The sequence below is a fragment of the Podarcis muralis genome, chromosome 13 (assembly GCF_964188315.1).
Source record: "Podarcis muralis chromosome 13, rPodMur119.hap1.1, whole genome shotgun sequence".
NCBI classification, from domain to species: Eukaryota; Metazoa; Chordata; class Lepidosauria; order Squamata; family Lacertidae; genus Podarcis; species Podarcis muralis.
The window spans coordinates 1049541-1075829 of NC_135667.1; the positions used below are offsets into that span (position 1 = coordinate 1049541).

The 26289-nt window shown below is 49.3% G+C and overlaps 2 protein-coding genes across 3 annotated transcripts in view; both read right to left on the reverse strand.

The window, feature by feature from the left end:
- LOC144325188 (2-acylglycerol O-acyltransferase 3-like) overlaps positions 1-26289 on the reverse strand; it is a 97716-nt gene that overhangs the window by 32800 nt on the left and 38627 nt on the right. The window lies entirely within an intron of this gene.
- LOC114582883 (2-acylglycerol O-acyltransferase 3-like) lies at positions 89-25670 on the reverse strand. Of its 2 annotated transcripts, none has more exons than XM_077916720.1 (7): positions 25555-25670; positions 21812-21919; positions 9110-9180; positions 8740-8944; positions 7155-7326; positions 4407-4609; positions 89-3843 (listed from the first exon to the last, which is right to left on the reverse strand). In XM_077916720.1, exons 1-7 carry the CDS (start codon positions 25619-25621, stop codon positions 3689-3691), a joined length of 981 nt encoding a protein of 326 aa, XP_077772846.1. In that variant the 5' UTR covers positions 25622-25670; the 3' UTR covers positions 89-3688. The 2 variants fall into 2 exon arrangements, with proteins under 2 accessions (XP_077772846.1, XP_077772845.1); XM_077916719.1 differs by lacking the exon at positions 25555-25670 and adding an exon at positions 24814-25357.

Below are 26289 nucleotides of genomic sequence, written 5' to 3' on the forward strand. Positions count from 1 at the left end.
CTGGATGTGAGGCTGCTCTGCCACCCAGCTCGTTGGACTAAGTCCGCGGGTCCCTGCGGAGGAAAATGAGCTCAGCCGGAGACAGGAGCAAGCTGCAGAAGATCCAGGTTTATTGCGCAACAGGTTCAAGGCGAGATTGCACAGCGAGAAAGGGGTGACATGAACTTTTGAAACTTCCCTCCGTGTCCCAGAATACAGTGCAAAATACATCACAGTTACATCATGAATACATTAAGAAGAGGTTGGGTTACACAGGATTAACATATGGAGGAGGGAGGGGGAATATGCAGAGCTGGAGATATGCGCAGATAAGCACATCCTGAGTACCGGTGATGAGAAGACAATGGTCCATGTATGCATAGTCTGCCACCTGGCATTGCCCAGAGGAAAGGCTTGGCAGAGTGATTTGACAGGATTAGGGTCTTCCTGAGAGTACGTGGCACCTCGCTTGAGGGATTATGGAGGACAGGGGAGGTGTCATGGAGTCCTAGAGAAATTGAGCGCCTAAAGCAAGAAAATCGGTGTTGTGGTTGATTTTATATGAATTTTTAAAGATTTTAGCCCATTTTATATTGACAATTGAAGTCAGAAACAAAATGGATACATTGTAGCGAGATTTGACAGTTTTATGAGTTCACAAGTTTATTTTTTTTTTATAATAATATTTATTAGTTTTCCAACAAATTGAACACAACACTACAAAAAACCAAAAAAGAAAAAACATACAATAATACAATACAATAATAATAATTAACAAAAAAACCCTACAAAACACTAACATACAACTAACAAAACAAAACAAAAACCATTTAAAACACAGTCCAATTTCAATATTTTATCCTCCTTTCACTAATTTCCACGACCTCCTCACACCTCCCTTTTTGTATTGATTGTTTCAGCAATTCCTTTCCATCTTCCTCTATTTTCTATCCTATAATTGTCTAACACATTCTAACTTTATTTTTCCCTTTAATGCTCTAATAATCTATTTATACTTACCGTATTTTTCTCTCTATTACACACAGATTTTTTCTCCTAAAAAGGAAGGGGAAATGTCTGTGCGTGTTATGGAGCGAATGTGGGGGGTCCCTGGAGCCGATTAGGGGAGCGCAGGAACAAAAATCAGCAAAAATCAATCGTGCGTTGTGTCGGAGAGGGAAACCTGAAAAGAGGAAGTGGTTGCTTTCCTGCATTCTGCCTCAGGGTCTTACTGCCCACCCTCCTCTGTTTCGTTGCTGTGTTTGCTCAAACGGAACAAAGAGCAGGCAAATCCCCTCCCTTCCAGGCAAGCAGAGGGGAAAGCAGAGGTCTTTCCTTCTAATTCCTCTCCGTGCTCCTCGCAGGCAGCCAGAAAACATGCAGGAGAGAGAGAGCTGGCTTCGGTTTGGGGAAACTTTTGCCTTTCCTCCCTCCCTCCCGTTAAATCCCTCTCCTGGATTATTAGCCAGCTGCTTCTCTGCACACCGCTCTCTCTCTCTCTTGTCCCTTCTGTGTTTTTCCTTCCCTCCCCACTTAAAATGTAGTTACAAAGCATGGATCCACATGGATCCTCAGGATCTTTGCATTGGGCCACCCCAAATTCACCATCAGATCACATAGCAGCCTGCCCCCCCAAAATCACACACCCACTGTTGCCTGGGGCTGCAATGGTGCAAAAACGTGGTTAAAAAGCATGGATCCACATGGATCCTCAGGATCTTTGGATTGGGCCACCCCAAATTCACCATCAGATCACATAGCAGCCTGCCCCCCCAAAATCACACACCCACTGTTGCCTGGGGCTGCAATGGTGCAAAAACGTGGTTAAAAAGCATGGATCCACATGGATCCTCAGGATCTTTGGATTGGGCCACCCCAAATTCACCATCAGATCACATAGCAGCCTGCCCCCCCCCAAATCACACACCCACTGTTGCCTGGGGCTGCAATGGTGCAAAAATGTGGTTAAAAAGCATGGATCCACATGGATCCTCAGGATCTTTGCATTGAGCTACCCCAAATTCACCATCAGATCACATGTCTGTGGCCACAGCATGAAGCACAAAAATGATACATCCACTGTTTCATTCAGAATTTTTTCCCTTGTTTTCCTCCTCTAAAAACGATGTGCGTGTTATGGTCAGGTGCGTGTTATAGAGCGAAAAATACGGTAATTCCTTATAACATTTCTACTAAAGCCATATAACTTCATTCCAACGTTTTTCTAACATTCATTAATTTTGCAGTATTTCTGTAAATAGTCTTTAAACTTTTCCCAGTCTTCTTCCATCAACTCTTCTCCCTGGTCTCGGATTCTGCCAGTCATTTCCGCCAATTCCATGTAGTCCATCAACTTCATCTGCCATTCTATGAGTTCACAAGTTTCGATTCCATTGTTCTCCCAGCAGGGAGCCGTCAGCAGCTTGTAAGAGGTTAAATGAGACATGCAGGAGCTCGCTGAGCTAGCTCTGCAAGACGAATGCATGGTTCTGATTGGGTAGAACGCACCTGTCAGGGGCTCAGGAGCAGAGGCACAGGGGAGAGAGGAAATGGAGAGCGAAGGGGAAGAATCTGAAGGCAGCGGAGGGGAGAATGACAGTGACCCGAGAGATTCCATGAGCCTCTCCAGCGAATCAGAAGATTCCCAGAAGGGGGCGCCGATGGTCAGGGCAAGGGGGGTCCCAGGGGGGACGCACCAGAAGCAAGGGGCCAGTGGGGACTCTCAAAGCAGCAGCTAGAGATCAGGACCAGCTTCCCCACCAGAGCGTAGTGGGGGAGAAGAGTCCCATGTGTCAGGGCCAGCGTCTCCTCCAGCAGGGAGGGAAGAGGAGTCAGGGCTGACCACGCCTCTATCGGAGAGTGGGGGGACGGAGGGGAGGTCAGACCCAGCTAGCATCCCCGAAGGGGAAAGCAGTGACAGGAGCAGTGTAACGGTCAGGAGGAAGGTGGCCGGCTGGGCGCGCGCGCCAAGTTCAAATGTACAGGCGCGCGGGACAGCAGAAAACCCGGATTGGGAACCAGGTCCTAAAGCCCGCCGGAGGGAGGGGGAAGACTCAGGGGACTCAGCATCAGAAGAGTCTAGGAAGGGGAAGACCCCAGCGGACAGGCGGACCCAGAGGAGGAGGGAGCAGAGGAAAAGGTGAAGCAAGGCTAGAGTCTTAAACTGGTGTCTGGGGGGAAGAGACTCAGACGGAGCTTCGGCGGTCTAGAGTTTGAGACGTAGAGCTGCGCGCCGCGGATGTAAAAGCTAAACTGAGATTCAATAAAGACTGTTTTATATAACAACGAACTGGCGTTGGTCCTTTGTGAGCTGGGACCTCGGGCAGCTCTGACAGCACCCATTCAAAAGATAGGAAATACAACTTTATACGGTCTACCCATAGTAAAAATAGAGCGGGAGGCGAGGCATAAGACGTTTGGGCTTATTTCGCCCGTAATAGCGGATCAGTGTAGGAAAGGGGGGAAAGGCACTTTATTTATGGGGCTTGGGGTAAAGTGTGGTGCTTGTGCAACGGTGTGGGGGCTGAGGGGTCCATGTGGGGCCCCTCATGTCGGACCCTCTGGTGACCGGCGGAAGGGTGAAGAAGACATGCCCCCCTTCCGTATCAGTGTGTACAGATGGGGATGGGGGGGGCAAAGACTCCCGCGTGTCTCCCCCCATCACAACCTTGTGTCCCCTGATGCTGCTTCGGGTCAAGTCTGGGTCCCTCTAGGTGATGAGGAGCTGCTGGGAGGCCGGGAGGCCGCAGGATTCTTTATGGGCGTCAAAGAGCTCCTTCAGGGCCTCAATGTAGAGAGCGTGGAAGCTGTTCACCTCGTCCTCAGTGGGGCGCGGGCGGAGCGGGACCGGGATAGGCTTCCCCACTGCAGGAAGGAGAAGAAGCATGGACAGTTGGGGGGTCTGCTCTGCCCCTTGCCCCCCACCCATGGCAGCCAGGGCCTCCCCACCCCAGCAGCTTTGCACTCTGGCCTTGGGTTTCAGGGGTGGCTTAGGTGCAGGAATGGAGGGGACCCCAAGGGTCATTTAGCCCAACCCCTTGATTAATGGCCAACCAACCTCTGCTTAGAAACCTCCAAGGAAGGGGAGAAGGAAGTCGGGGTGTGTGTGTGTGTGTGTGTGTGTGTGTGTGTGTGAACACACGCACACAATGGCAGCTCCCTCCATAGCAAGCCCCATAAAACGAGGCAGCTCGTTTGATTTCTGCATTGCAGAGGGGTTGGGCTAGATGACCCTTGGGGGTCCCTTTCAACTCCACAGGTCTCCGATTCAGTTCGAAGAGAGGGCAGAAGGGAGATGCACCAGAACCTGCTGTTTTATACGATTCTGAAGAGTTTGTGGCTCTTTGCAATCAGGTTGGTGAGTTGGGGGGATTTTGGGGTGCAGGGCAAAGGCTAAGGAAGGAACGAGGAGCCTTGTGGGTCCTTACCCACCACCGTGAGGGGGGCAGCCATGGGCTGGATCCCCCAAGAGGTGCTGGAGAAGAGGCCCCTCCCGCTGAAGAGACAAGGGGCGAAGCCGGTCAGCTGCTTGAAACCGAGCTGGAAGCGGCGAGCGAAGCTGCCCTCGGGGAAGCGGATCTGTTGGTAAATGTCGTTCTCCCCGAAGGTGTAAACGGGCACCAGGTCAGCCCTGCGAGGAGGAAGAGGAGGAAGAATTTACTTTCTGTTTTGAGAGAGGGAGAGACAGCATGTCGCCACGCTCTCCGTGGTCGTTGATTTATTTTGCTGCTGTACAATAAATCGCTTCTTAGAAGAAGAAGACGAGTTTGGATTTGATATCCCGCCTTTCACTCCCCTTCAGGAGTCTCAAAGCGGCTCACATTCTCCTTTCCCTTCCTCCCCCACAACAAACACTCTGTGAGGTGAGTGGGGCTGAGAGACTTCAAAGAAGTGTGACTGGCCCAAGGTCACCCAGCAGTTGCACCTAATCTGGTTGCCCAGGCCTTGCAATGGCCTTGGTCCAAGTCACATCATTTGGCAGTTTCCATGGCAATGGTGAAGGACAGCGACCAGAGCAATGTACAGCACTGGGTGATCGACAGTGGAGCCAGTCAACATCTGCTGCCATCTGGTGGCCAAATGCGGAACTGCAGAGCCGTTTCTGAAGGAAAAACCGTCACGCTTGCCGGTGGATCCAAGAGACAGCTGACAACTGTTGGCTCTGTTTTTGTTCCTTTTTTGCAGGCTGAACTGGAAGCATTTGTGGTCCCAGGGATGAAATGCTGTCTATGGTCTGTGTCTCCTCTAGTTAGAGATGGGTTTAAGGTTTGCTTTGAGAATAATGTATGCTCTAGTTCCAGGGGCGGGACTGGAACACTGAACAGCATTCAGTGTTGAATGTCAGGCTATTCTGGAAACATCTCAAGCAGGTAAGGGTAACACTGGGTCAGCACAGGCACAGTGTGCAAATGTTCCTATGCACTATATGTGTCATCATTTGTGGCACAGGAAGATGTCCCCCTGCAATTGGGGATATGTGAGAAAAATACCAGGGTGCACTGAGGGATGCAAAATGAAGTCATGTGCTAAGTTCCTGGATTGCAGAGTATGCAAGAAGGCAAAGGTAAAAACGTGCAGTTATCCTAGGTCTGACAGCGTAACCAAGAAACCTTTTGAGTTGGTTCATGTAGATATTTGTGGCTCTATGCCTGTTGCAAGTCTGGGTGGGGCTAAATATGTTTTAACCTTGACAGATGATTACTCCAGAAACAGCTGGGTGATACTTCTGAAGGACAAGGGTGAAGCTGCCACCATGCTGAGGGAGTGGGTCACTGCAGTGGAGCTCTAATTCTCACTGAGGGTTTCCAGTTTCCAATCAGACCACGGTGGGGAGTTCACTGCGTTGCAGAATTACTTTAGCCAGAAAGGGATACGTCACAGGTTGACGGTTCTGCACTCACCACAGGAAAATGGGGTGGCAGAAAGGCGGAACAGAACGTTCCAGGAAGCGGTGGAAGTGATGCTTTTTGACTCAGGCTTACCACAACGCTTCTGGGCGGAAGCTTGGAAAATGGCGAATTTCACTCTGAATCGTCCCTACAACTGTTTCCTACACACACGCTATCTGTTATACTCTGCTGAAGCTGGGAGGAGCAGAGTGGCGCATCAGAAGAGTGCTGGATGCCAAAGCACTCAGCTGTTCACAGTCGAAACAGACGTTCAGAAGACCAGGTTATGGCTCATAACTCACAGATGGAATGTCGGGTCAGGGAGAGCATTTAATTCAACCAAGAACCTTGCGAGGTAGGCTAGGCTGTGGGAAGTCAGGGACCTTAGCATATGGAATTCACTGTCTGTTAAACATTAAGAGAAAACTTAATTGGGAAAAAGCAAAGGTCCCAACGAAGGAGGAGTGGCTTTTGAAAGACATGGACTAGGCAGAAATAGCAAAGCTCACAGCAAAATTAAGAGATCAGAATGATGAACTTTTTACAGAAGGGTGGAGCCCATTTGTGGATTACTTAACAAATATTACAGTCCAATGAAATCACGGACAGGATTTGAGATAAAAGCAGCAGAAGAAAAATGACAAAATAATTGTACAGTGGTGCCCCGCAAGACGAATGCCTCGCAAGACGAAAAACCCGCTAGACGAAAGGGTTTTCCGTTTTTGAGTTGCTTCGCAAGACAAATTTCCCTATGGGCTTGCTTCGCAAGACGAAAACGTCTTGCAAGTCTTGTGATTTTTTTCGCTTCCCACCCCCCTTTTTCTAAGCCGCTAAGTCGCTAATAGCCTTTTAGCCGCTAAGCCGCTAAGCTTTTAATAGCCGCTAAGCCGCTAAGCCGCTAAGCGGGTTGCTTCGCAAGACGAAAAACCGCTAGACGAAGAGACTCGCGGAACGGATTATTTTCGTCTTGCGAGGCACCACTGTACTAATCTTTTTGTAATAGATGAAGATACAGCACAGTAGAAAAGCTTTGAGTAAAAACACTGTGTAGGTGGGAAGCCAACTTATGGAACAGCGGAATTATTTGTTAGGAAGGTTATTGTGAAAACGTAAGAAAAATGTAATAAAAAATTATACAACAAGGAAGGGCAAGGATCTTCAGTTCTCGCAATTGCTTCATTGGGGCAAAATCCACCAGGAAGCACTGCTATGCTCACGCAGCCCGAGATATTGCTGACCTGCACCCAACACCCCCTCAGACACCCCTTGCCCCCTCGGTGCCCCTACCCGTGTTGCAGCGCCAGGCGCACGAATCCCTTCCTCCCCTGAAGGCGGACGCGCTGCTCTCCCGGGGCGCTGTCCAGTGACTCGGACGCACCCCCCACCACAATGGCCACCGCGTGCCCGGGGGGGCCACTCAGGAGGAAGTCCAGGGACCTTTTGTTGACCGGGACCATCCCTGGAAGTGGGAGAAAGCAAACATTCTTGTGGGTGTGAAACATCTCCAGGGGTTCCCTGCTTTGCAGGGGGTTGGACTAGAGGACCCTCGCGATTCTCCTCCAACTCTGAAATTATGCGAGTGTATTAAAGTGCAAAAGGGTCGCTGGCAAAGGATCAGCATGTTTGGAAGTGGTTGGAGGAGAGACGGTGGCTAACCGATTGAGGCTGAATCCTGACCAGAGAGAAGTACTGTTTTGGGGAGACAGGGGACGGCAGCTGTGGGGGACTCCCTGGTCCTGAATGGGACAACTGTGGCCCCGAAGGACCAGGTGCGCAGCCTGGGAGTCATTTTGGACTCACAGCTGTCCATGGAGGCGCAGCTCAGTTCTGTGTCCAGGGCGGCTTTCTACCAGCTCCATCTGGGACGCAGGATGAGACCCTACCTGCCCGCGGACTGTCTCGCCAGAGTGCTGCATGCTCTGGCTATCTCTTGCTTGGACTACTGCAATGCACTCTATGTGGGGCTACCTTTGAAGGTGACCCGGAAACTACAACTAATCCAGAATGCGGCAGCTAGATTGGTGACTGGAAGCGGCCGCTGAGAACACATAACACCGGTCTTGAAAGACTTACATTGGCTCCCAGTACGTTTCCGAGCACAATTCAAAGTGTTGGTGCTGACCTTGAAAGCCCTAAACAGCGTCGGCCCAGTAGACCTGAAGGAGCTTCTCCACCCCCATCTTTCAGCCGGACACTGAGGTCCAGCTCCGAGGGCCTTCTGGCGGTTCCCTCCCTACGAGAAGTGAAGCTACAGGGCAGAGGGCCTTCTCAGTAGTGGTGCCAGCCCTGTGGAACGACCTCCCATCAGATGTCAAAGAGAAAAACAATTACCGTAGATTACGGCATATTAGGCAACTGGGCGTATAAGATGACCCCCTATATTGGCCACTCCACACCGGGAGGAAGCCGCCCAGCAAAACCGGCTTAGCATCACTGGGCAGCTTCCTCCCGGCGCAGAGCCCGCTGCCCACTGCCGCTGCCCAGCGAACCCCTTACCCAGCATATAAGACGACCTCTGACATTTTAGAGAATTTTCCGGTGTTAAAAAGTCGTCTTATATGCCAGAATCTACGGTATCTGACTTTTAGGAGACATGTGAAGGGTGCCCTGTTTGGTGTTTTATCGTGTCTTTAATATTCTGTTGGAAGCCACCCAGAGTGGCTGGGAAAACTCAGCCAGATGGGCGGGGTATAAATAATAATTATTATTATCCTCATCACCATCACCATCATCATTTGCACAAACAAACGCCTGAGAGTGGGGTGGTTCCTCCCATTGGATGGGCCAGGCAGGGTTCTTGAAGATGGTCCTTAGGGGAGGGGCCACCCCACTTCCCCACCCCCCCAACCATTCCTCTCTCTGTTGGCCTCACCTGAGCTCATCATGTACTCCCGGTAGACGGGCATGCGGAACAGCCCTGCGAGGGCGGCCAGGCTGGGGCGGAGGCCAGGGAAAGAGCGGGAAAAGCCCGTGGCCTCGGTGCAGAAGGCGGAAAAGGCCCCCGTGCTGATGATCCCGTGGGGGTGGGAGCCCAGGACGTAGTTCCGCGTCGGGGGCAGGTCGGCCGTCTTCACCAGCTGCAAGGCAAGAGGGGCGAGTCCTTTGGCACTTGGACCCCCACCTGAATGTCAGAGGCAGTGCGCAGATTCCATGGGCAGCAGCCTTTGACGGCTGCCACCTCCTGCTTCTCTGTGATCTGGTCTCCAGGGGTTCCAGAGACCCGGCCAGCCCCCTTCTCATACCTTGATGGGGAAATAATCCCGGTGGAGCTCCCAGACTCTCCAGCGCCTCACCCAGTCGCTGCGGCGCCCACCTGCGAAGACAAGGGTTCAGGCAGGGGATGGAGTCAGAGAACTGTGGGGTTGGAAGGGGACCCCCCCAGGGGTCATCCAGCCCAACCCCCTGCAATTCAGGAATCACAGCTGAGGAATCCCTGGCAGGTGACCACCCGACCTCTGCTTAAAAATTCATTTAATTATGACGTGCTGATGTTCAATTTTAGTGTTTATTATTGGATTCCAATGGATTATTGCATATTGCTTTACTTGGTATAAATTATTTTAAAATTATTGTGACTTTTTATTTAGGATCTGATTCTTACTATTAATACTAGATATTTTATTATTATTGTGTGTGTGTGTTGGAAGCCACCCAGAGTGGCTGGTGCAGCCCAGCCAGATGGGCAGGGTATAAATAAAATTCCAATCAATCAATCAATCAATCAATCAATAACGAGAAGCAAGATGATGCTTGGGGTCCCTTCCAACTCTGATTCTATGCTCCTGAAGGTAGGAGTCTATCCATTGATGAAGATGATCACCCAAATGTCATAGACCAAATGGAGCAAACAGGACGCAGACCTAGTGGTGGGAGGAAAAAATCCTTAAATAAGAGACACGGGGGAATGATTAATGGACTTCAATGTCTGTACACTAATGCGCAAAGCATGGGAAATAAACAAGATGAGCTTGAGCTCTTGGAACAGCAAACTAAATATGACATAATAGGAATCACTGAAACCTGGTGGGATAAGTCCCACGATTGGAATGTAATAATGGAGGGATACAATCTATTTCAGAGAAACAGACCAGACAAGAAAGGAGGAGGAGTGGCGTTATATGTCAGGGATGTGTATACCTGTGAAGAGATCCAAGATTTAGAACCTCAAAGCCAAAGTGAGAGCATTTGGGTCAAAATTAAGGGAGAGAAGAATAACAGAGACCTCATTGTGGGAGTTTACTATAGATCCCCAAGCCAAACGGAGGACATAGATGATGCCTTCCTGGAACAGATGGCCAAGCATGCAAAAGGAAGGGAGATAGTAGTAATGGGGGACTTCAATTATCCGGATATTTGTTGGATGTCAAACTCAGCCAAGAGCATAAGGTCAAACAGATTCCTCACTGGCCTTGCAGACAACTTCATTGTCCAGAAAGTGGGAGAAGCAACAAGAGGAACAGCCATTTTAGATCTGGTCCTAACCAATGTTGATGACCTGGTTAGTGGGGTAGAAGTGGAAGGATCATTAGGCGCGAGTGATCATGCTCCTCTGAAGTTTACTATACAGCGGAAAGGAGCAGCCAAGTATACTAGGACTCAATTTCTTGACTTTAAGAAAGCCGACTTCATAAAACTTAGGGAAGTGCTGGGTGAGATCCCATGGAGAGTAATACTAAAAGGAAAGGGAGTTCATGATGGCTGGGAGTTTGTTAAGAGGGAGATAGTAGAAGCACAACTTCAGGCAATACCAATGAGACGGAAACATGGAAGGTGCCTAAAGAAGCCAGGGTGGCTATCTAAAGAACTTTTAACTGAGTTAAGATTAAAAAAGGATGTGTACAAAAAATGGAAAAGGGGGGAAACCACCAAAGAGGAATTCAAACAAATAGCCAGCACGTGTAGACACAAAGTCAGAAAAGCTAAAGCACAGAATGAACTCAGGCTTGCTAGAGAGGTTAAAAGCAACAAAAAAGGCTTTTATGGGTACCGTATTTTTCGCACGATTGGACGCACCGGACCATAGGACGCACCTAGTTTTTTGGGGGGGAAATAAAGGGAAAAAAATTTCCCTTTATTTCCCCCCCAAAAGCAGGTCAGGGAAACCGAACCAGGTCGAGGAACAGCGGGATAGTGGCGCTGCGCCTCCCTGCTGTCCCCCAAGCTGGGTCTCCCACGGCTAGCGGACAGCTTCCTGAAGCCTGGAGAGCGAGAGGGGTCGGTGCGCACCAACCCCTCTCACTCTCCAGGCTTCAGCGAAAGCCTGCATTCGCTCCATAGGACGCACACACATTTTCCCTTGCTTTTTAGGAGGGAAAAAGTGCGTCCTATGGTGCGAAAAATACGGTATGTTCGTAGCAAAAGGAAGAACAAAGAAACAGTGAGGTCACTCCGAGGAGAAGATGGTGAAATGCAAACAGGGGACACAGAAAGGGCTGGGACTTCCGGGTTGGCGCCTCCGGCAATGGCGGAGCTCCTCCAATCGGGAGGAACTTGCTCCGTGAAAAGCAGGGTCTGACCGCCACGGTGAAGGCGGAGACCCATAGAAATCACAGGCGGGAGAAGCCTGTGAACTTGGGATTCGGCTTGCACCCTTTGCGCATCCCCTACTCGCGGGGAAACCCTGTTCTGAGGATCCGGAGCGACGTGGGGTGAGCGGCACGGTGCTTTGAATCGACCGCTTCTTTCATGGAGTGAAGCCGCATTGCTGTTGCCGGAGAGCGCTGACTTTTTCCTGTGGACAATTGGATTTTAAACGACTACCCGTGAGTAGAACGGAAAATTGGACCTTGAAACACTTTAATTCGGCGCCGAAAGCGGGAAGGCTCTAAACAGGAAGTCCGCCTCCCGTTTTTGTAAATAGATTGAAGCAAAGACGTTACAAGCTAAAGTCTTTGAAAGCTTTTGATAAAGGATTAAATTCCCACTGGATAAAAATATATAACCCCTCTTGGAAGCAGGAGAAGAGGGGGGGAGTTTTGGATCTAGTGTGCCTGCAGAAGAGAGTGAAAATCAAATTGCCACTGCTCTGAACCTGGAAAAGGGCTGCCAGATGACGTTCGGGGAATGTTCATTGACAGAATGGATTTGACAGCTAGCTAAAATAAGGCACTGTTTCCATTGTCCTCTTCTGCATTTAAAAATGGAGGAGAAAGTAACCGAAAATTGAAACTATTGTTATTTGCTTGAGCTGTGCTTGAAAGAATTGATACAAACGGAGACTGTTTCCCTCTAGAGGGAGCATGTGAAATTGCTACAGGAGTGCAACAGAGAGATCCCCAGCTGCAAGATAAAGATTCTGAAAACCAGAGTCTGACCTTGGACCATTCAAAATGTTGATAGGAGAAGCTATTGTGACTGCATTATACAAGATAAACTACACGCTGGAACAGCTGCATAAAAAGACAGATGACATGATCTCTAAAACTGACAACTTGGAACAGAACGTGACTAATTTGAGTCAAAAAGTGAGTACCAATACAGAAACAATTCAGGATTTGGTACAGGAACATATCTTGGTTGGACAAATGGTGGAGGAAAAGGAGAAAGCTGATGATGTGAAACCAAAAGTAGCACAAGCGGGATCCTCAATTTCTCAGAAGCAAATTCAGGATTATAAACTGAGGTCTTTCATGACTGAATCTAGCAAAAGTCAAATTTTGAGGTTAGGATTCCGGCTTGGATTGAAGAAGGAAAGTTGGAAAGAACCCTCTATCCAGGTATTGATTGACTTTTGGGACATGGACTTGGGTCTGGAGGAGCCTGAAGTTTTGGGGGTCTCTAGAATTGGAGGAATCCTGAAATACGTTCTGAAACACTCTATGGACTTTATTTTTAACTTTGGAATTTTGGCTGAACTGTCCAGAAGGAACAAAAGTATTGCTAGGCTGGAATTTTCCCGAGATCCGCTCCTGAACATCAAAGAATATGAAGAAGACCTGCAGAAGGGACTTGGAAGGAGATTTAAGAGCCTCGGATATAAGATCACCAGGTTGACGGACTATATGGAATTGACGGAAAGGAAAGGACTGGCAGAATCCGAAGCCAGGGAGAGGAGATAGTGGAAGATTACTGGAAAATTTAAAGTGTTTATTTAGAAATATTGTTAAAGTAATAACTGTTGGAAAAATGGTGGAACGATGTTTTATGGATTTAGCAGAAATGCTATAGTTGGGTATATATAAGTGTCAGGGAACTGCCATCGGAAGGACAGGAGGTGGAAGGGCTCACTGAGGTTGAGAGAGACTTAGCAGCTGAAGAGGGAACCAGCAGGGGGAGAGAAGGAACTCCAAGGGAAAGTGAGTCGGAGGGATGGCTCAGAGACACTTCCAGCGAAAACAGTGGGGAGGTTTCGAGACCTCCTATAGGGACACCCACTCCTCGCCGGAAACTGTCGCGCCGAGAGTCCAGAAGACGTGTTTCCGTTAAGGAGCTTTTATGCTGGAAGAGATTCCGTAAGCGCCCACTTTCGGATTCTGCTAGCGACTGACGGAGCCATGCTTGAGGGGCTCCGTCGTAGGCAGAGGTTTGCGGATTTGATCAAACTCTGAGGGACTAGGATTTTACGCACAAGCAGCTCATCATCCCATCTCAGCAATCCGAAAGTCTCTGAAAGCAGCTTGTGCAGGGAGAGGCATCATGAGCAACCCAGCTGAAACCGGAGAAGCAGGAGGAGCTGGAGTGGGTCCAAGCCTGGAAGAAAGGTACAGGGTGTTGGAAGTCCAGCTAGCGCTGCAGACGGCGAGGCTCGAGGAGAGGAGGGCTCAGGATGCAGAAAAGGGAAAAACCACCCCGTTCGCACGAAAGGTGCCAGGATTGGTGCAGAAGTTTGGGGGGGATCCCAGGAACTATCACGCCTTTAGGACAGAGATGCAATATGCTCTCAATCTGCAGTTTGATGACTTTCCCGACGAGGAGTCGCGAGTGGCTTTTGTGATTGGCCATCTCGAAGCGGGGGCCAAAGACTGGGTTAGGCCCCTGATGGCAGTGAATAATGAGATCCTAAAGGATACGCGGAAGTTTTTTCGCGCCATGGACCTGATGTTTTCCAGCGACATTGAGCAGGGAGTGGTGCGCAGACAGTTAATGGCTTGCAAACAGGGGAGCCGATCTGTCCGTGAGTACTGGACTGAGTTTACCATGTTGATCCATAAATTGGGGTGGGATCTATCGGCGGAGCCCATTCAAATGCTTTTCGAAGAAGGGCTTTCTTCGGCGGTGAAAGACGAACTTTCCCGGGCGCCCAGGGCGGAGTCTATGGACCAGCTGACCAAATCCGCGCTGACCATAGGAGCACGCCAGGAGGCGAGAGCTTTGGAAAAGCGGGAAGGGAAAGGGGAACGTTGGAGGGATTTCCGCATTCCAGAGATTCCAGAGCCACCTTTCCCGCCGGCAGAGCCGATGGAAATTGGAACAGCGTGGGCGCGCGCAGTTTCAAATCCCAGTGAAGGGCGGAAGAAGGAGGGGAAGAGCGCCAAGAAATGTTATCTCTGCCAACAGCCAGGTCACTTTGCCAGAGTCTGCCTACAAAGAAAGGAATGGCAAGGGATGGCGGGAGCTGTTGGGGAAAAGGAGGAGGAAGCCAAGGAGCAAGTAAAAGCCAACGCCTGGCTGCCACCGTCGGGGCACAGCAGCCAGGCCAAAGAGCAGTGAAAGTGCCCACGCCGGAACCTCCAAGACCTGCTTTAGTGATAGAGGTGTTACTAGAGCTGCCAAATGGACACCCACTGAAGATAAAGGCGCTATTGGACTCAGGCAGCTCCTGTAATTTCATGAGTAAGGAGTTTGCAGCTGAGCACCAGATACAGACTATCCCTTTAAGAAACCCCTTGCAGGTGACCACGATCGATGGGAGGGAGCTGTTGGGAGGAGAAGTTAGCCAACAGACTGTCCCGATGATAATGAGGGTGGCAAGGCACACCGAACGGATAGCGTTTAATGTGGCCACCTTGGGAGGAGCTCCCATTATTTTGGGGATGAGCTGGCTGGCGCTACACGATCCGCTAGTGGGCTGGCATCAGAGAGTGGTCTCCTTTGGGTCAGCGCATTGCCTAGAACACTGCAAAGAGGGGAAGGTTCCGGAAGGGGCCAGAGTCACCCTAGCAGGGATGGAAGTAACGGACAAAGGGAAGGTGCCCCCACAATACGCAGATCTGAGCAACGTATTCAGCGAAAGGGAAGCAGACAAACTGCCGCCGCATAGACCCTTTGACTGTCAAATCAATCTACTCCCTGGGGCCCAACTCCCAGTGGGCAAGCTGAACGCTATGTCAGACAGGGAGATGCAGGAGTTAAGGGAGTTCATTGACAAAAACCTGAAGCGAGGTTTCATCAGAGTCCCGAGCGGTGGGGGGCAGCCCAGTGTTTTTTGTGGACAAAAAAAACACAGATAAACCGAGGCTTGTAGTGGACTTTCGGGCCCTGAATGCAGTGTCGGAACCTCTGGCTTTCCCTATGCCCCGAATTGATGACATTTTGACTAGGGTGAGGAAGGGAAAGATTTTTACAAAACTGGACCTGCGGGGGGCGTATAACCTGATACGAATAAGGAAGGGGGATGAATGGAAAACCACCACGTTCACCCCTTTGGGAGCCTTTGAATATCTCGTTATGCCCTTCGGTCTACAAGCAGGCTCGGCGTGTTTTCAATCGTTTATGAACCACGTCCTGGGACCTTTGCTCTACAAGAATTGTGTAGCCTTCTTAGACGACATGTTGGTATATTCAGAGAATGAGGAGCAGCATGTGAGGGACGTCCGAGAAGTGTTGGGCAAGCTGCAAGCTAACCAGCTGTGGGTGAAACTGGAGAAGTGTCAGTTTCATACCAAGGAGGTGGAATTCCTGGGGTACCGCTTGTCAGACAAGGGATTGGCCATGGATCCAGGCAAGGTCCAAGCGGTACTGGAATGGAAAACACCGAAAACGAAGAAGGATGTGCAAAGATTCCAAGGGTTTGGAAACTTTTATCGGAAGTTCATCAAGAACTTTGCCCACTTGACGGCTCCCATCACTGACTGTCTCAGCAGCAAGAAGAAATTTGTTTGGACGGCGGAGGCGGAGCGAGCATTTGAAGAACTGAAAAGGGCGTTCGCTTCGGAAGAGCAACTTCTGCATGTGGATTTACAAAAACCTATGAGAGTGGAAACCGATGCATCAGACCGGGCGGTAGGGGCGGTGCTTCTACAACCGGGGAAGAGTAAGTCGGAGTGGAGACCGTGTGCCTTCTTCTCGCGGAAGCTGAATAAATCCGAGGAACTACACGGTGTATGACCGAGAACTACTCGCCATTCACGAAGCGTTCCGGAGATGGAGACATTTATTAATTGGTGCACAACATAAGGTGCAAGTGTGCACAGACCACAAGAATTTAGAGTATTGGAGAACGGCACGAGTGCTCAACCAACGACAAGTGAGATGGGCCCAGGAGTTCTCCAAATTCCACTTTGAAATTTGTTATGTGCCAGGCCCAGAAAACGTCAGGGCGGACGCTCTCTCACGTAAACCCGAGTATTTGGAGGGGGAGGGAGCAACCGAAGAGAGACATGTCATCCCAGAGGACCGCTGGGTGTGTGGGGCGGCACTAGTGGGGCAAAGAGAACTGGTAGAGGAAACGGAAAATGATGAATACGCCCAGGATAAGCTTAGAGGTCTCAGGGGGGAGGGAGAGAGCCCCGGAGGCTTTGAGGAAAGAAATGGGGCATTGTATTACAAAGGGGCACTGTATATACCCGAAGGAGAATTGAGGGGGAGAGTACTCAAGCAGTTGCACGATAGCCCCACAGCGGGGCATTTTGGGCAACACAAGACCATGTGGTTGGTTACCAGGGAATTTTGGTGGCCCAAGGTGAGGGAAGATGTAAGGGAGTATGTAAGAGGGTGTGACCAATGCCAGCGAGCCAAAGGGGAAAGGCGGGCGCCGGCAGGGTTATTAGAACCATTACCCACACCAGAACGGCCATGGGAGGCGGTATCGATAGATTTTATGACGGATCTGCCGAAGTACAAGGGGAAAACAGCCATCATGGTAGTAGTAGACCTGTTAACAAAGATGTGCCACTTTGTAGCATGCTCACATGCAGTCACAGCGGAAGAGACAGCGAAATTGTTTGTAGAACACATTTTTCGGTTGCATGGCGCCCCCTTGAGGGTGGTCTCAGACAGAGGCAAACAATTTATGTCCAGGTTCTGGAGGAAGCTCATGAGCTTACTGCACGTGGAGGTCAAACCAACGGGCAGGCGGAAAGAGCAAACGGTATCCTCCAACAATACCTGAGGTGTTATGTCAATGACAGAGAGAACGATTGGGTCGAAAAGTTGGCGCTGGCAGAATTTGCCTACAATAATGCAGAGAATGTGTCTACAGGGATGAGCCCCTTTTTGGCTAATTACGGGTGTCACCCCAGGGCATTTCCAGGGGGAGAAGGGGAGAAATGGAGCGTCCCGGCGGCCGAACATTTTGTAGAAGAGATGGAAGCGATCCATCGTCAGCTCCAGCTCAACTTAGAAAGGGCCAAAGAAGAATATAAGAGGCAGGCAGACAAGAACAGAAGGGAAGGTGAAACCATAAGAGTGGGGGATCAGGTGTGGCTGTCAACCCAAGGGTTGCCGTTCAAAGGGGGTTGTAAGAAATTGAGACCCAAAAGATTGGGACCCTTTGAGGTCATTCAGCAGGTCAACCCAGTGGCTTTCAAACTCCGGTTACCCAACCACATGAAATTGCACCCAGTATTCCATAGGTCTTTACTGTCACCGTACAGGGGGGGACGTGAAGGGGAGTACACCAGGGGACCAGCCTTAGAAGAAAGGGAACGCAGCAGCCATGTAGCGGAAATCATCGATTCCAGGTGGAAGGGAAATCAGGTGGAGTATTTGGTAGCGTGGGAAGGGGAACCGGAGTCAGAAAACACCTGGGTGACTGCAGAGGATGTCAATGACGAGGTCTTAATAGAAACGTTCCACCAAAGGTTCCCGAGGAAACCTCAGCCTGTAGCAAGGTTCAGGAGGGAGTACTTCGGCACCACCGACGAGGAAGAGGAACTGGAAGGATTCACGGAATCGGAGTTGGAAGAAGGAATTGACTCCGATGACGAGGAGTACCGGGAGACCAGGAACAGCAACAGGTGGAGGGAAGTGTTCGAGACTTCGGAAGATGAGGGAGGTTCTTTCAGGGGTTTTGCTTCCTCACCGCCCATAGAGGAGGGGACGGGAGGGGGTGAAGGGGGCCCTGGAGGGGAGGTGGATGTCAGGGAACTGCCATCGGAAGGACAGGAGGTGGAAGGGCTCACTGAGGTTGAGAGAGACTTAGCAGCTGAAGAGGGAACCAGCAGGGGGAGAGAAGGAACTCCAAGGGAAAGTGAGTCGGAGGGATGGCTCAGAGACACTTCCAGCGAAAACAGTGGGGAGGTTTCGAGACCTCCTATAGGGACACCCACTCCTCGCCGGAAACTGTCGCGCCGAGAGTCCAGAAGACGTGTTTCCGTTAAGGAGCTTTTATGCTGGAAGAGATTCCGTAAGCGCCCACTTTCGGATTCTGCTAGCGACTGACGAAGCCATGCTTGAGGGGCTCCGTCGTAGGCAGAGGTTTGCGGATTTGATCAAACTCTGAGGGACTAGGATTTTACGCACAAGCAGCTCATCATCCCATCTCAATAAGTAACTTACTTTTAATGGGAAATAAGGCTAAAGAATATGTCATTTATAATATGACAGAAAATAGAGAGGGATGGAAAGGATTTGCTGAAACAGATACCAGAAGTGGGATGCGAAAAGGGAGGTGTGGGGAAGTCAAGGAAACAAGGGAATGAAGGACAGGGTATGGAAAAGGAGGGATGTTTTTAAATTGTTTTTATTTTGCTTCGTTTATGTGTTTAGTTTAATGGGTTTAGGGTGTGTCTGTATGGTTTATATATTGTATTGTTTTTGGTTTTCTTTTTTCTTGTCTTTTTTCTTTTCTTACTTTTTTCTTTTTTGTCTTTTCTCTCTTTCTTATATATCTTTTTTATTTTTTGTAACTTTTAAAAGCAATAAATATTATTATAAAAAAACCAAAACAACAGAAAGGGCTGAACTCCTCAATGCCTTCTTTGCCTCAGTCTTCTCCGATAAAGAAAACAATGCCCGACCTGAAGAATTTGGAGCAAATGATTCAGCAGAGGAAACACAGCCCAGAATAACTAAGGAGATAGTACAAGAATACTTGGCTAGTCTAGATGTATTCAAGTCTCCAGGGCCAGATGAACTGCATCCAAGAGTATTAAAAGAACTGGCAGATGTGATCTCAGAACCACTGGCAGTCATCTTTGAGAATTCCTGGAGAACAGGCAAAGTCCCGGCAGACTGGAGGAGGGCAAATGTTGTCCCTATTTTCAAAAAGGGGAAAAGAGAGGACCCCAATAATTATCGCCCAGTCAGTCTGACATCAATACCAGGGAAGATTCTGGAGCAGATCATTAAGCAAACAGTCTGTGGGCACCTAGAAAGGAATGCTGTGATCACCAATAGTCAGCATGGATTTCTGAAAAATAAGTCATGTCAGACTAACCTGATCTCGTTTTTTGACAGAATTACAAGCCTGGTAGATGAAGGGAACGCAGTGGATGTAGCCTACCTTGATTTCAGCAAGGCATTCAACAAGGTGCCCCATGATATTCTTGTAAAGAAGCTGGTAAAATGCGGTCTTGACTATGGTACCACTCAGTGGATTTGTAACCGGCTGACTGACTGAACCCAAAGGGTGCTCATCAATGGTTCCTCTTCATCCTGGAGAAGAGTGACTAGTGGGGTGCCACAGGGTTCTGTCTTGGGCCCGGTCTTATTCAACATCTTTATCAACGACTTGGATGATGGACTCAAGGGCATCCTGATCAAATTTGCAGATGACACCAAACTGGGAGGGGTGGCTAACACCCCAGAGGACAGGATCACACTTCAAAACGACCTTGACAGATTAGAGAACTGGGCCAAAACAAACAAGATGAATTTTAACAGGGAGAAATGTAAAGTATTGCACTTGGGCAAAAAAAATGAGAGGCACAAATACAAGATGGGGGACACCTGGCTTGAGAGCAGTACATGTGAAAAGGATCTAGGAGTCTTGGTTGACCACAAACTTGACATGAGCCAACAGTGTGACGCGGCAGCTAAAAAAGCCAATGCAATTCTGGGCTGCATCAAGAGGAGTATAGCATCTAGATCAAGGGAAGTAATAGTGCCACTGTATTCTGCTCTGGTCAGACCTCACCTGGAGTACTGTGTCCAGTTCTGGGCACCACAGTTTAAGAAGGACACTGACAAACTGGAACGTGTCCAGAGGAGGGCAACCAAAATGGTCAAAGGCCTGGAAACGATGCCTTATGAGGAACGGCTAAGGGAGCTGGGCATGTTTAGCCTGGAGAAGAGGAGGTTAAGGGGTGATATGATAGCCATGTTCAAATATATAAAAGGATGTCACATAGCGGAGGGAGAAAGGTTGTTTTCTGCTGCTCCAGAGAAGCGGACACGGAGCAATGGATCCAAACTACAAGAAAGAAGATTCCACCTAAACATTAGGAAGAACTTCCTGACAGTAAGAGCTGTTCGACAGTGGAATTTGCTGCCAAGGAGTGTGGTGGAGTCTCCTTCTTTGGAGGTCTTTAAGCAGAGGCTTGACAACCATATGTCAGGAGTGCTCTGATGGTGTTTCCTGCTTGGCAGGGGGTTGGACTCGATGGCTCTTGTGGTCTCTTCCAACTCTATGATTCTATGGCTCTATGTTATATTTTGGGGAGGGTTCTTTTGATTCGTGTCAATTACAGGATTTCGTGTGTGTTTTTATAGCAAAATTTAATAAATAATGATAAATACATAAATAAATGCAGCTGATTTTTCTGCCCTACATACAGAGAGAGAGAGAGAGAGAGAGAGAGAGAGAGAGAGAGATGAAATGCCTTCTGCCATTGTGTCATTTATTGGAAGCTGTCTTGGAAAATAGATAACAGTAAATAGCAGTGAGGAAAACAGGTTTGGGATGGTCGCAAGCTGCCCCAGGGGAAGGGGGTGAGTTGGAGGAAGAGGGGCAGGGTGAGGCAGCAGCTCCAGCTGTGTGGGTCTGGGTGTGGGGCTCAGCACCCTTCTCAGACAAGGAGAGGCGCCTTGCACCTGCCCTCCGGGTAGGGTTGGGGGCAGTGCCGGATTTACCTATAAGCTAAACAGGCTATAGTTTAGGGCCCCAGTCCCCCAAAAAATAAAGGAAAAAACCCTGGATGTACATTTCCGAAATATAAGATAAAAACAAATAAAATAAAGCCTACCTACAGCAACAGTGTTTTGTGTTGTGTAGGCTCCTGTGATGTAAGTCATGGGCCCCACCTGCTAGCCAGTTCCCTTAATTATCCCTGGTTTGCTCATTTCTATATATGGGGTACCTACGATCTGCATCTGGGACGCGGGTGGCGCTGTGGGTTAAACCACTGAGCCTAGAACTTGCCGATCAGAAGGTTGGCGGTTCGAATCCCCGTGACAGGGTGAGCTCCCATTGCTCGGTCCCAGTTCCTGCCAACCTAGCAGTTCGAAAGCACCTGAAAGTGGCGGGAAGGTAAACGGCGTTTCCGTGCGCTGCTCTGGTTCGCCAGAAGCGGCTTCGTCATGCTGGCCACATGATGCGGAAGCTGTACGCCAGCTCCCTCGGCCGATAAAGCGAGATGAGCGCCGCAACCCCACAGTCGGCCACGACTGGACCTAATGGTCAGGGGTCCCTTTACCTTTCCTTTACGATCTGCATGGACTGCTTGCATGGCTTTAGATACTTATTAGGTCCATCAATTACCATATAGCATATATTCAACTCAAAAAACAGTGACAATTTGTTGTGGACAAAGGACAGCTGGACATATAAAGGGCCCCTTCACCTTCAGTAGCTTGGGGCCTCATCAAACCCAAATCCGGCCCTGGTTGGGGAGAATCGAACTCACCTCTCTGTGGCGTATCCCAGTCGAAGATCCACCAGGCAAAATACAGGACGCTGATAGGCCAGTAGGAGGTGAAGAGCAGGTAGACCAGGAGAACAGAGAAGAAGGCACCTGGGGGGGGGGGGGAGGAGATTCTGTGGGATCTTGTTTTTATGTTGTATGCTGCATATGTGATTGCCAAATTCTGATTTGAAAAACCAAATAAATAATTTTTTTAAAAAAAATGAAACCAATATCACAATGATCAAAACGAAGCAGGGCAAAACAAAGATCAAAACGAAGCAGGACAAAGGCTAATAGAGTTCTGTCAAGAGAACAAGCTGGTCATCACAAACACACTTTTCCAACAACACAAGAAACGACTCTACACATGGACATCACCAGATGGGCAGCATCGAAATCAGATTGATTATATTCTCTGCAGCCAAAGATGGAGAAGCTCTATGCAGTCAGCAAAAACAAGACCTGGAGCTGACTGTGGCTCAGATCATCAGCTTCTTATAGCAAAATTCAAGCTTAAACTGAAGAAAGTAGGAAAAACCACAGGGCCGGTAAGATACAATCTAAGTCAAATCCCTTATGAATACACTGTGGAAGTGAGGAACAGGTTTAAGGATTTAGATTTGCTGGACAGAGTGCCTGAAGAACTATGGATGGAGGCTCGTAACATTGTACAGGAGGCAGCAACTAAAACCATCCCAATGAAAAGGAAATGCAAGAAAGCAAAGTGGCTGTCCAACGAGGCCTTACAAATAGCGGGGGAGAGAAGGCAAGCAAAATGCGAGGGAGATAGTGAAAGATACAGGAAATTGAATGCAGATTTCCAAAGAACAGCAAGGAGAGACAAGAAGGCCTTCTTAAACGAGCAATGCAAAGAAATAGAGGAAAACAACAGAATGGGAAAAACCAGAGATCTGTTCAAGAAAATTGGAGATATGAAAGGAACATTTCGTACAAAGATTACCATAATAAAGGACAAAAGTGGTAAGGACCTAACAGAAGCAGAAGACATCAAGAAGAGGTGGCAAGAATATACAGAGGAATTATACCAGAAAGATATGGATGTCTCGTACACCCCAGGTAGTGTGGTTGCTGACCTTGAGCCAGACATCCTGGAAAGTGAAGTCAAATGGGCCTTAGAAAGCACTGCAAATAACAAGGCTAGTGGAAGTGATGATATTCCAGTTGAACTATTTAAAATTTTAAAAGATGATGCTGTTAAGGTGCTACACTCAATATGCCAGCAAGTTTGGAAAACTCAGCAGTGGCCAGAAGATTGGAGAAGATCAGTCTACATCCCAATCCCAAAGAAGGGCAGTGCCAAAGAATGCTCCAACTACCGCACAATTGCACTCATTTCACACGCTAGCAAGGTTATGCTTAAAATTCTACAAGGCAGGCTTAAGCAGTATGTGGACCGAGAACTCCCAGAAGTGCAAGCTGGATTTAGAAGAGGCAGAGGAACCAGAGACCAAATTGCAAACATGCGCTGGATTATGGAGAAAGCTAGAGAGTTCCAGAAAGACATCTACTTCTGCTTCATTGACTATGCAAAAGCCTTTGACTGTGTCGACCACAGCAAACTATGGCAAGTTCTTAAAGAAATGGGAGTGCCTGATCACCTCATCTGTCTCCTGAGAAATCTCTATGTGGGACAAGAAGCTACAGTTAGAACTGGATATGGAACAACTGATTGGTTCAAAATTGGGAAAGGAGTACGACAAGGCTGTATATTGTCTCCCTGCTTATTTAATTTATATGCAGAATTCATCATGCGAAAGGCTGGGCTGGATGAATCCCAAGCTGGAATTAAGATTGCCGGAAGAAATATCAACCACCTCAGATATGCAGATGACACAACCTTGATGGCAGAAAGTGAGGAGGAATTAAATAACCTTTTAATGAGGGTGAAAGAGGAGAGCGCAAAATATGGTCTGAAGCTCAACATCAAAAAAACAAAGATCATGGCCACTGGTCCCATCACCTCCTGGCAAATAGGAGGGGAAGAAATGGAGGCAGTGAGAGATTTTACTTTCTTGGGCTCCATGATCACTGCAGATGGTGACAGCAGTCACGAAATTAAAAGACGCCTGCTTCTTGGGAGAAGGGCAATGACAGGCCTAGACAGCATCTTGAGAAGTAGAAACGTCACCTTGCCAACAAAGGTCCGTATAGTTAAAGCCATGGTTTTCCCAGTAGTGATGTATGGAAGTGAGAGCTGGACCATAAAGAAGGCTGATCGCCGAAGAATTGATGCTTTTGAATTATGGTGCTGGAGAAGACTCTTGAGAGTCCCATGGACTGCAAGAAGATCAAACGCATCCATTTTAAAGGAAATCAGCCCTGAGTGCTCACTGGAAGGACAGATCCTGAAGCTGAGGCTCCAGTACTTTGGCCACCTCATGAGAAGAGAAGACTCCCTGGAGAAGACACTGATGTTGGGAAAGATGGAGGGCACAAGGAGAAGGGGGCAACAGAGGACGAGATGGTTGGATAGTGTTTTCGAGGTTACCAGCATGAATTTGACCAAACTGCAGGAAGTAGTGGAGGACAGAGGTGCCTGGCGTGCTCTGGTCCAGGGGGTCACGAAGAGTCGGACACGACTAAACGACTAAACAACAACAACAATATCACAATGTGGACTTCAAACCAGTTTTGGATGATATATCGATATATCTTCCAACTCTGAGCGCAAGAGCAGCGCTTCCCCCTCACTGGGATTCAGAGGCCCTGCCTGGGACCACAACTCCGATTTCACGGGACCCCCGAGGATGTGATCTGAAGCCCCCCTAAACCCAGAAGAACATTTTAGGTTGGAAGGGGCACCCCAGGGTCATCTAGCCCAACCCCCTGAGGTGCTGACTGCGTAGTCCAGACTCACCTGGCCCAAAGGTGCTTTGAAAAGAAGAGGGGGTTTGGCTTTTGGGGGAGGGGGGTGAAATAAAGAAATTAAGGTCTTTTATATATATAATAAATGTTCATAAATGTACCAAGTAAACACGTACATAAATATATAAACCACATGTCTGAAGCAGCACAGGAAAACAGCCCTGGAACCATGTTGACCACCAAACTGACCAAACGATTTCTCTGCAAGGTCGAAGAAAAATGGAAAAGCCTCCCCATTGTCTTTTCCTTCACAAATCCTGTCTGAAGGGTATGTCTGTGTGTGAATAGGGTGAGCCTGTGACCTGGCTCAGGAACTAAGTATTTGTCACCACAAAAGACTGGCCAGGCTCCACAGGGTATCCAATCAAGTGAGCGTTAACAGGTAACCTGCCAGACAGGAGGTAAACAACGCACTCAGATTTCTGTTGTAGACCGCCCCTTCTGTGATGTAGGTATGATGTATCTGGGGGTGGTCATGGACTCCAGGGTGGGCAATTTAAAATGTCTATATAAGGGCGGGCACACCTTTGTTCAGGGTCCTCCTCCATCCTCCTGCGTGTGGTGAGGGGAGCACCCTGTTGCAACAGTTCAATAAAGATCAGGCTTACTAGCTGCTTTGCTTCTCAATATTCTCTGCTTGGCCTCTGTTCGACCGATGGAGAACCTACAAAGGACTCTAGAAGGGCTCTTGTGTCCCCCATAAGGGAAGAAGGGCAGTTTTCCTTTTATTACAGGGGCCTGGCCTGCCAGAGGACCTCCCAAGGGCCATGGTCCCAGGAAGAGGAGGAGGCCACGCTGCCCCTCTTCCCTGAGCACCCCCTGCCCCTCCCTCCCACCCACCCCAGCTCCCAACTTACCAAAGAAGAGGAAGGTGAGGACCAACTGGAAGACGCTAAGGGCCTCCAGGTGTTTCTTCAGAGCCATCTTCTGACCCTGGGTCGCAGGAAGAGATCCTGGGGAGAAAATCCACAGGGGGGGAGTTGTGGGGGGGGATCTGCAGCAGGACTCCAGCCAGGAGGGGCCCCTGCCTTGGCAGAAGGGAGAAGACGCAGGTGTGTTCAGCACAGGTGGCCTCTGACCTGCATCCCAAAGCCCAGCTGCTCCCCTTCAGCCGTGCCCTCGGGAAGGGGGCAGCATGTGGGGCAGGAGGAGGAGGAGGAAAGAGGCTCACTTGTCCAGGAGAGGATGTTGTCCTGCCCGCGGCTGCAATGCACAAGTCTCTCTCTGCCGCCTGCACTTTGGTAGCCAGGTGGGCCTGCGATAAGGACGCTGCTGTCACCCAGGTGAGGCAAAGGGGACCTGGCTGAGCTCTCCTCCGAAAGGAGACAAGGCATGTCAGATTCTTTTCTTTTGACTCCCAGCCCTGCCTGGCACCTGCCTTGTTGGCCCTCGGCTCCCTCCCCTTGGCCCTCATCCCAGGGCCGCCCCGCCCTCTTGGCCCACAAGACAAAGGTTGGGGTGCCAGGATCGATTGCCCCATCTGCCTGCCTCCCTTCTCCAAACCACGGAGGAAGCTGCGCTCTAGGAGATCATCATCATCATCCTCATGAAATTTTAATTATTCCCCCCCCTCCCCAGCCTAAGCCGGGATC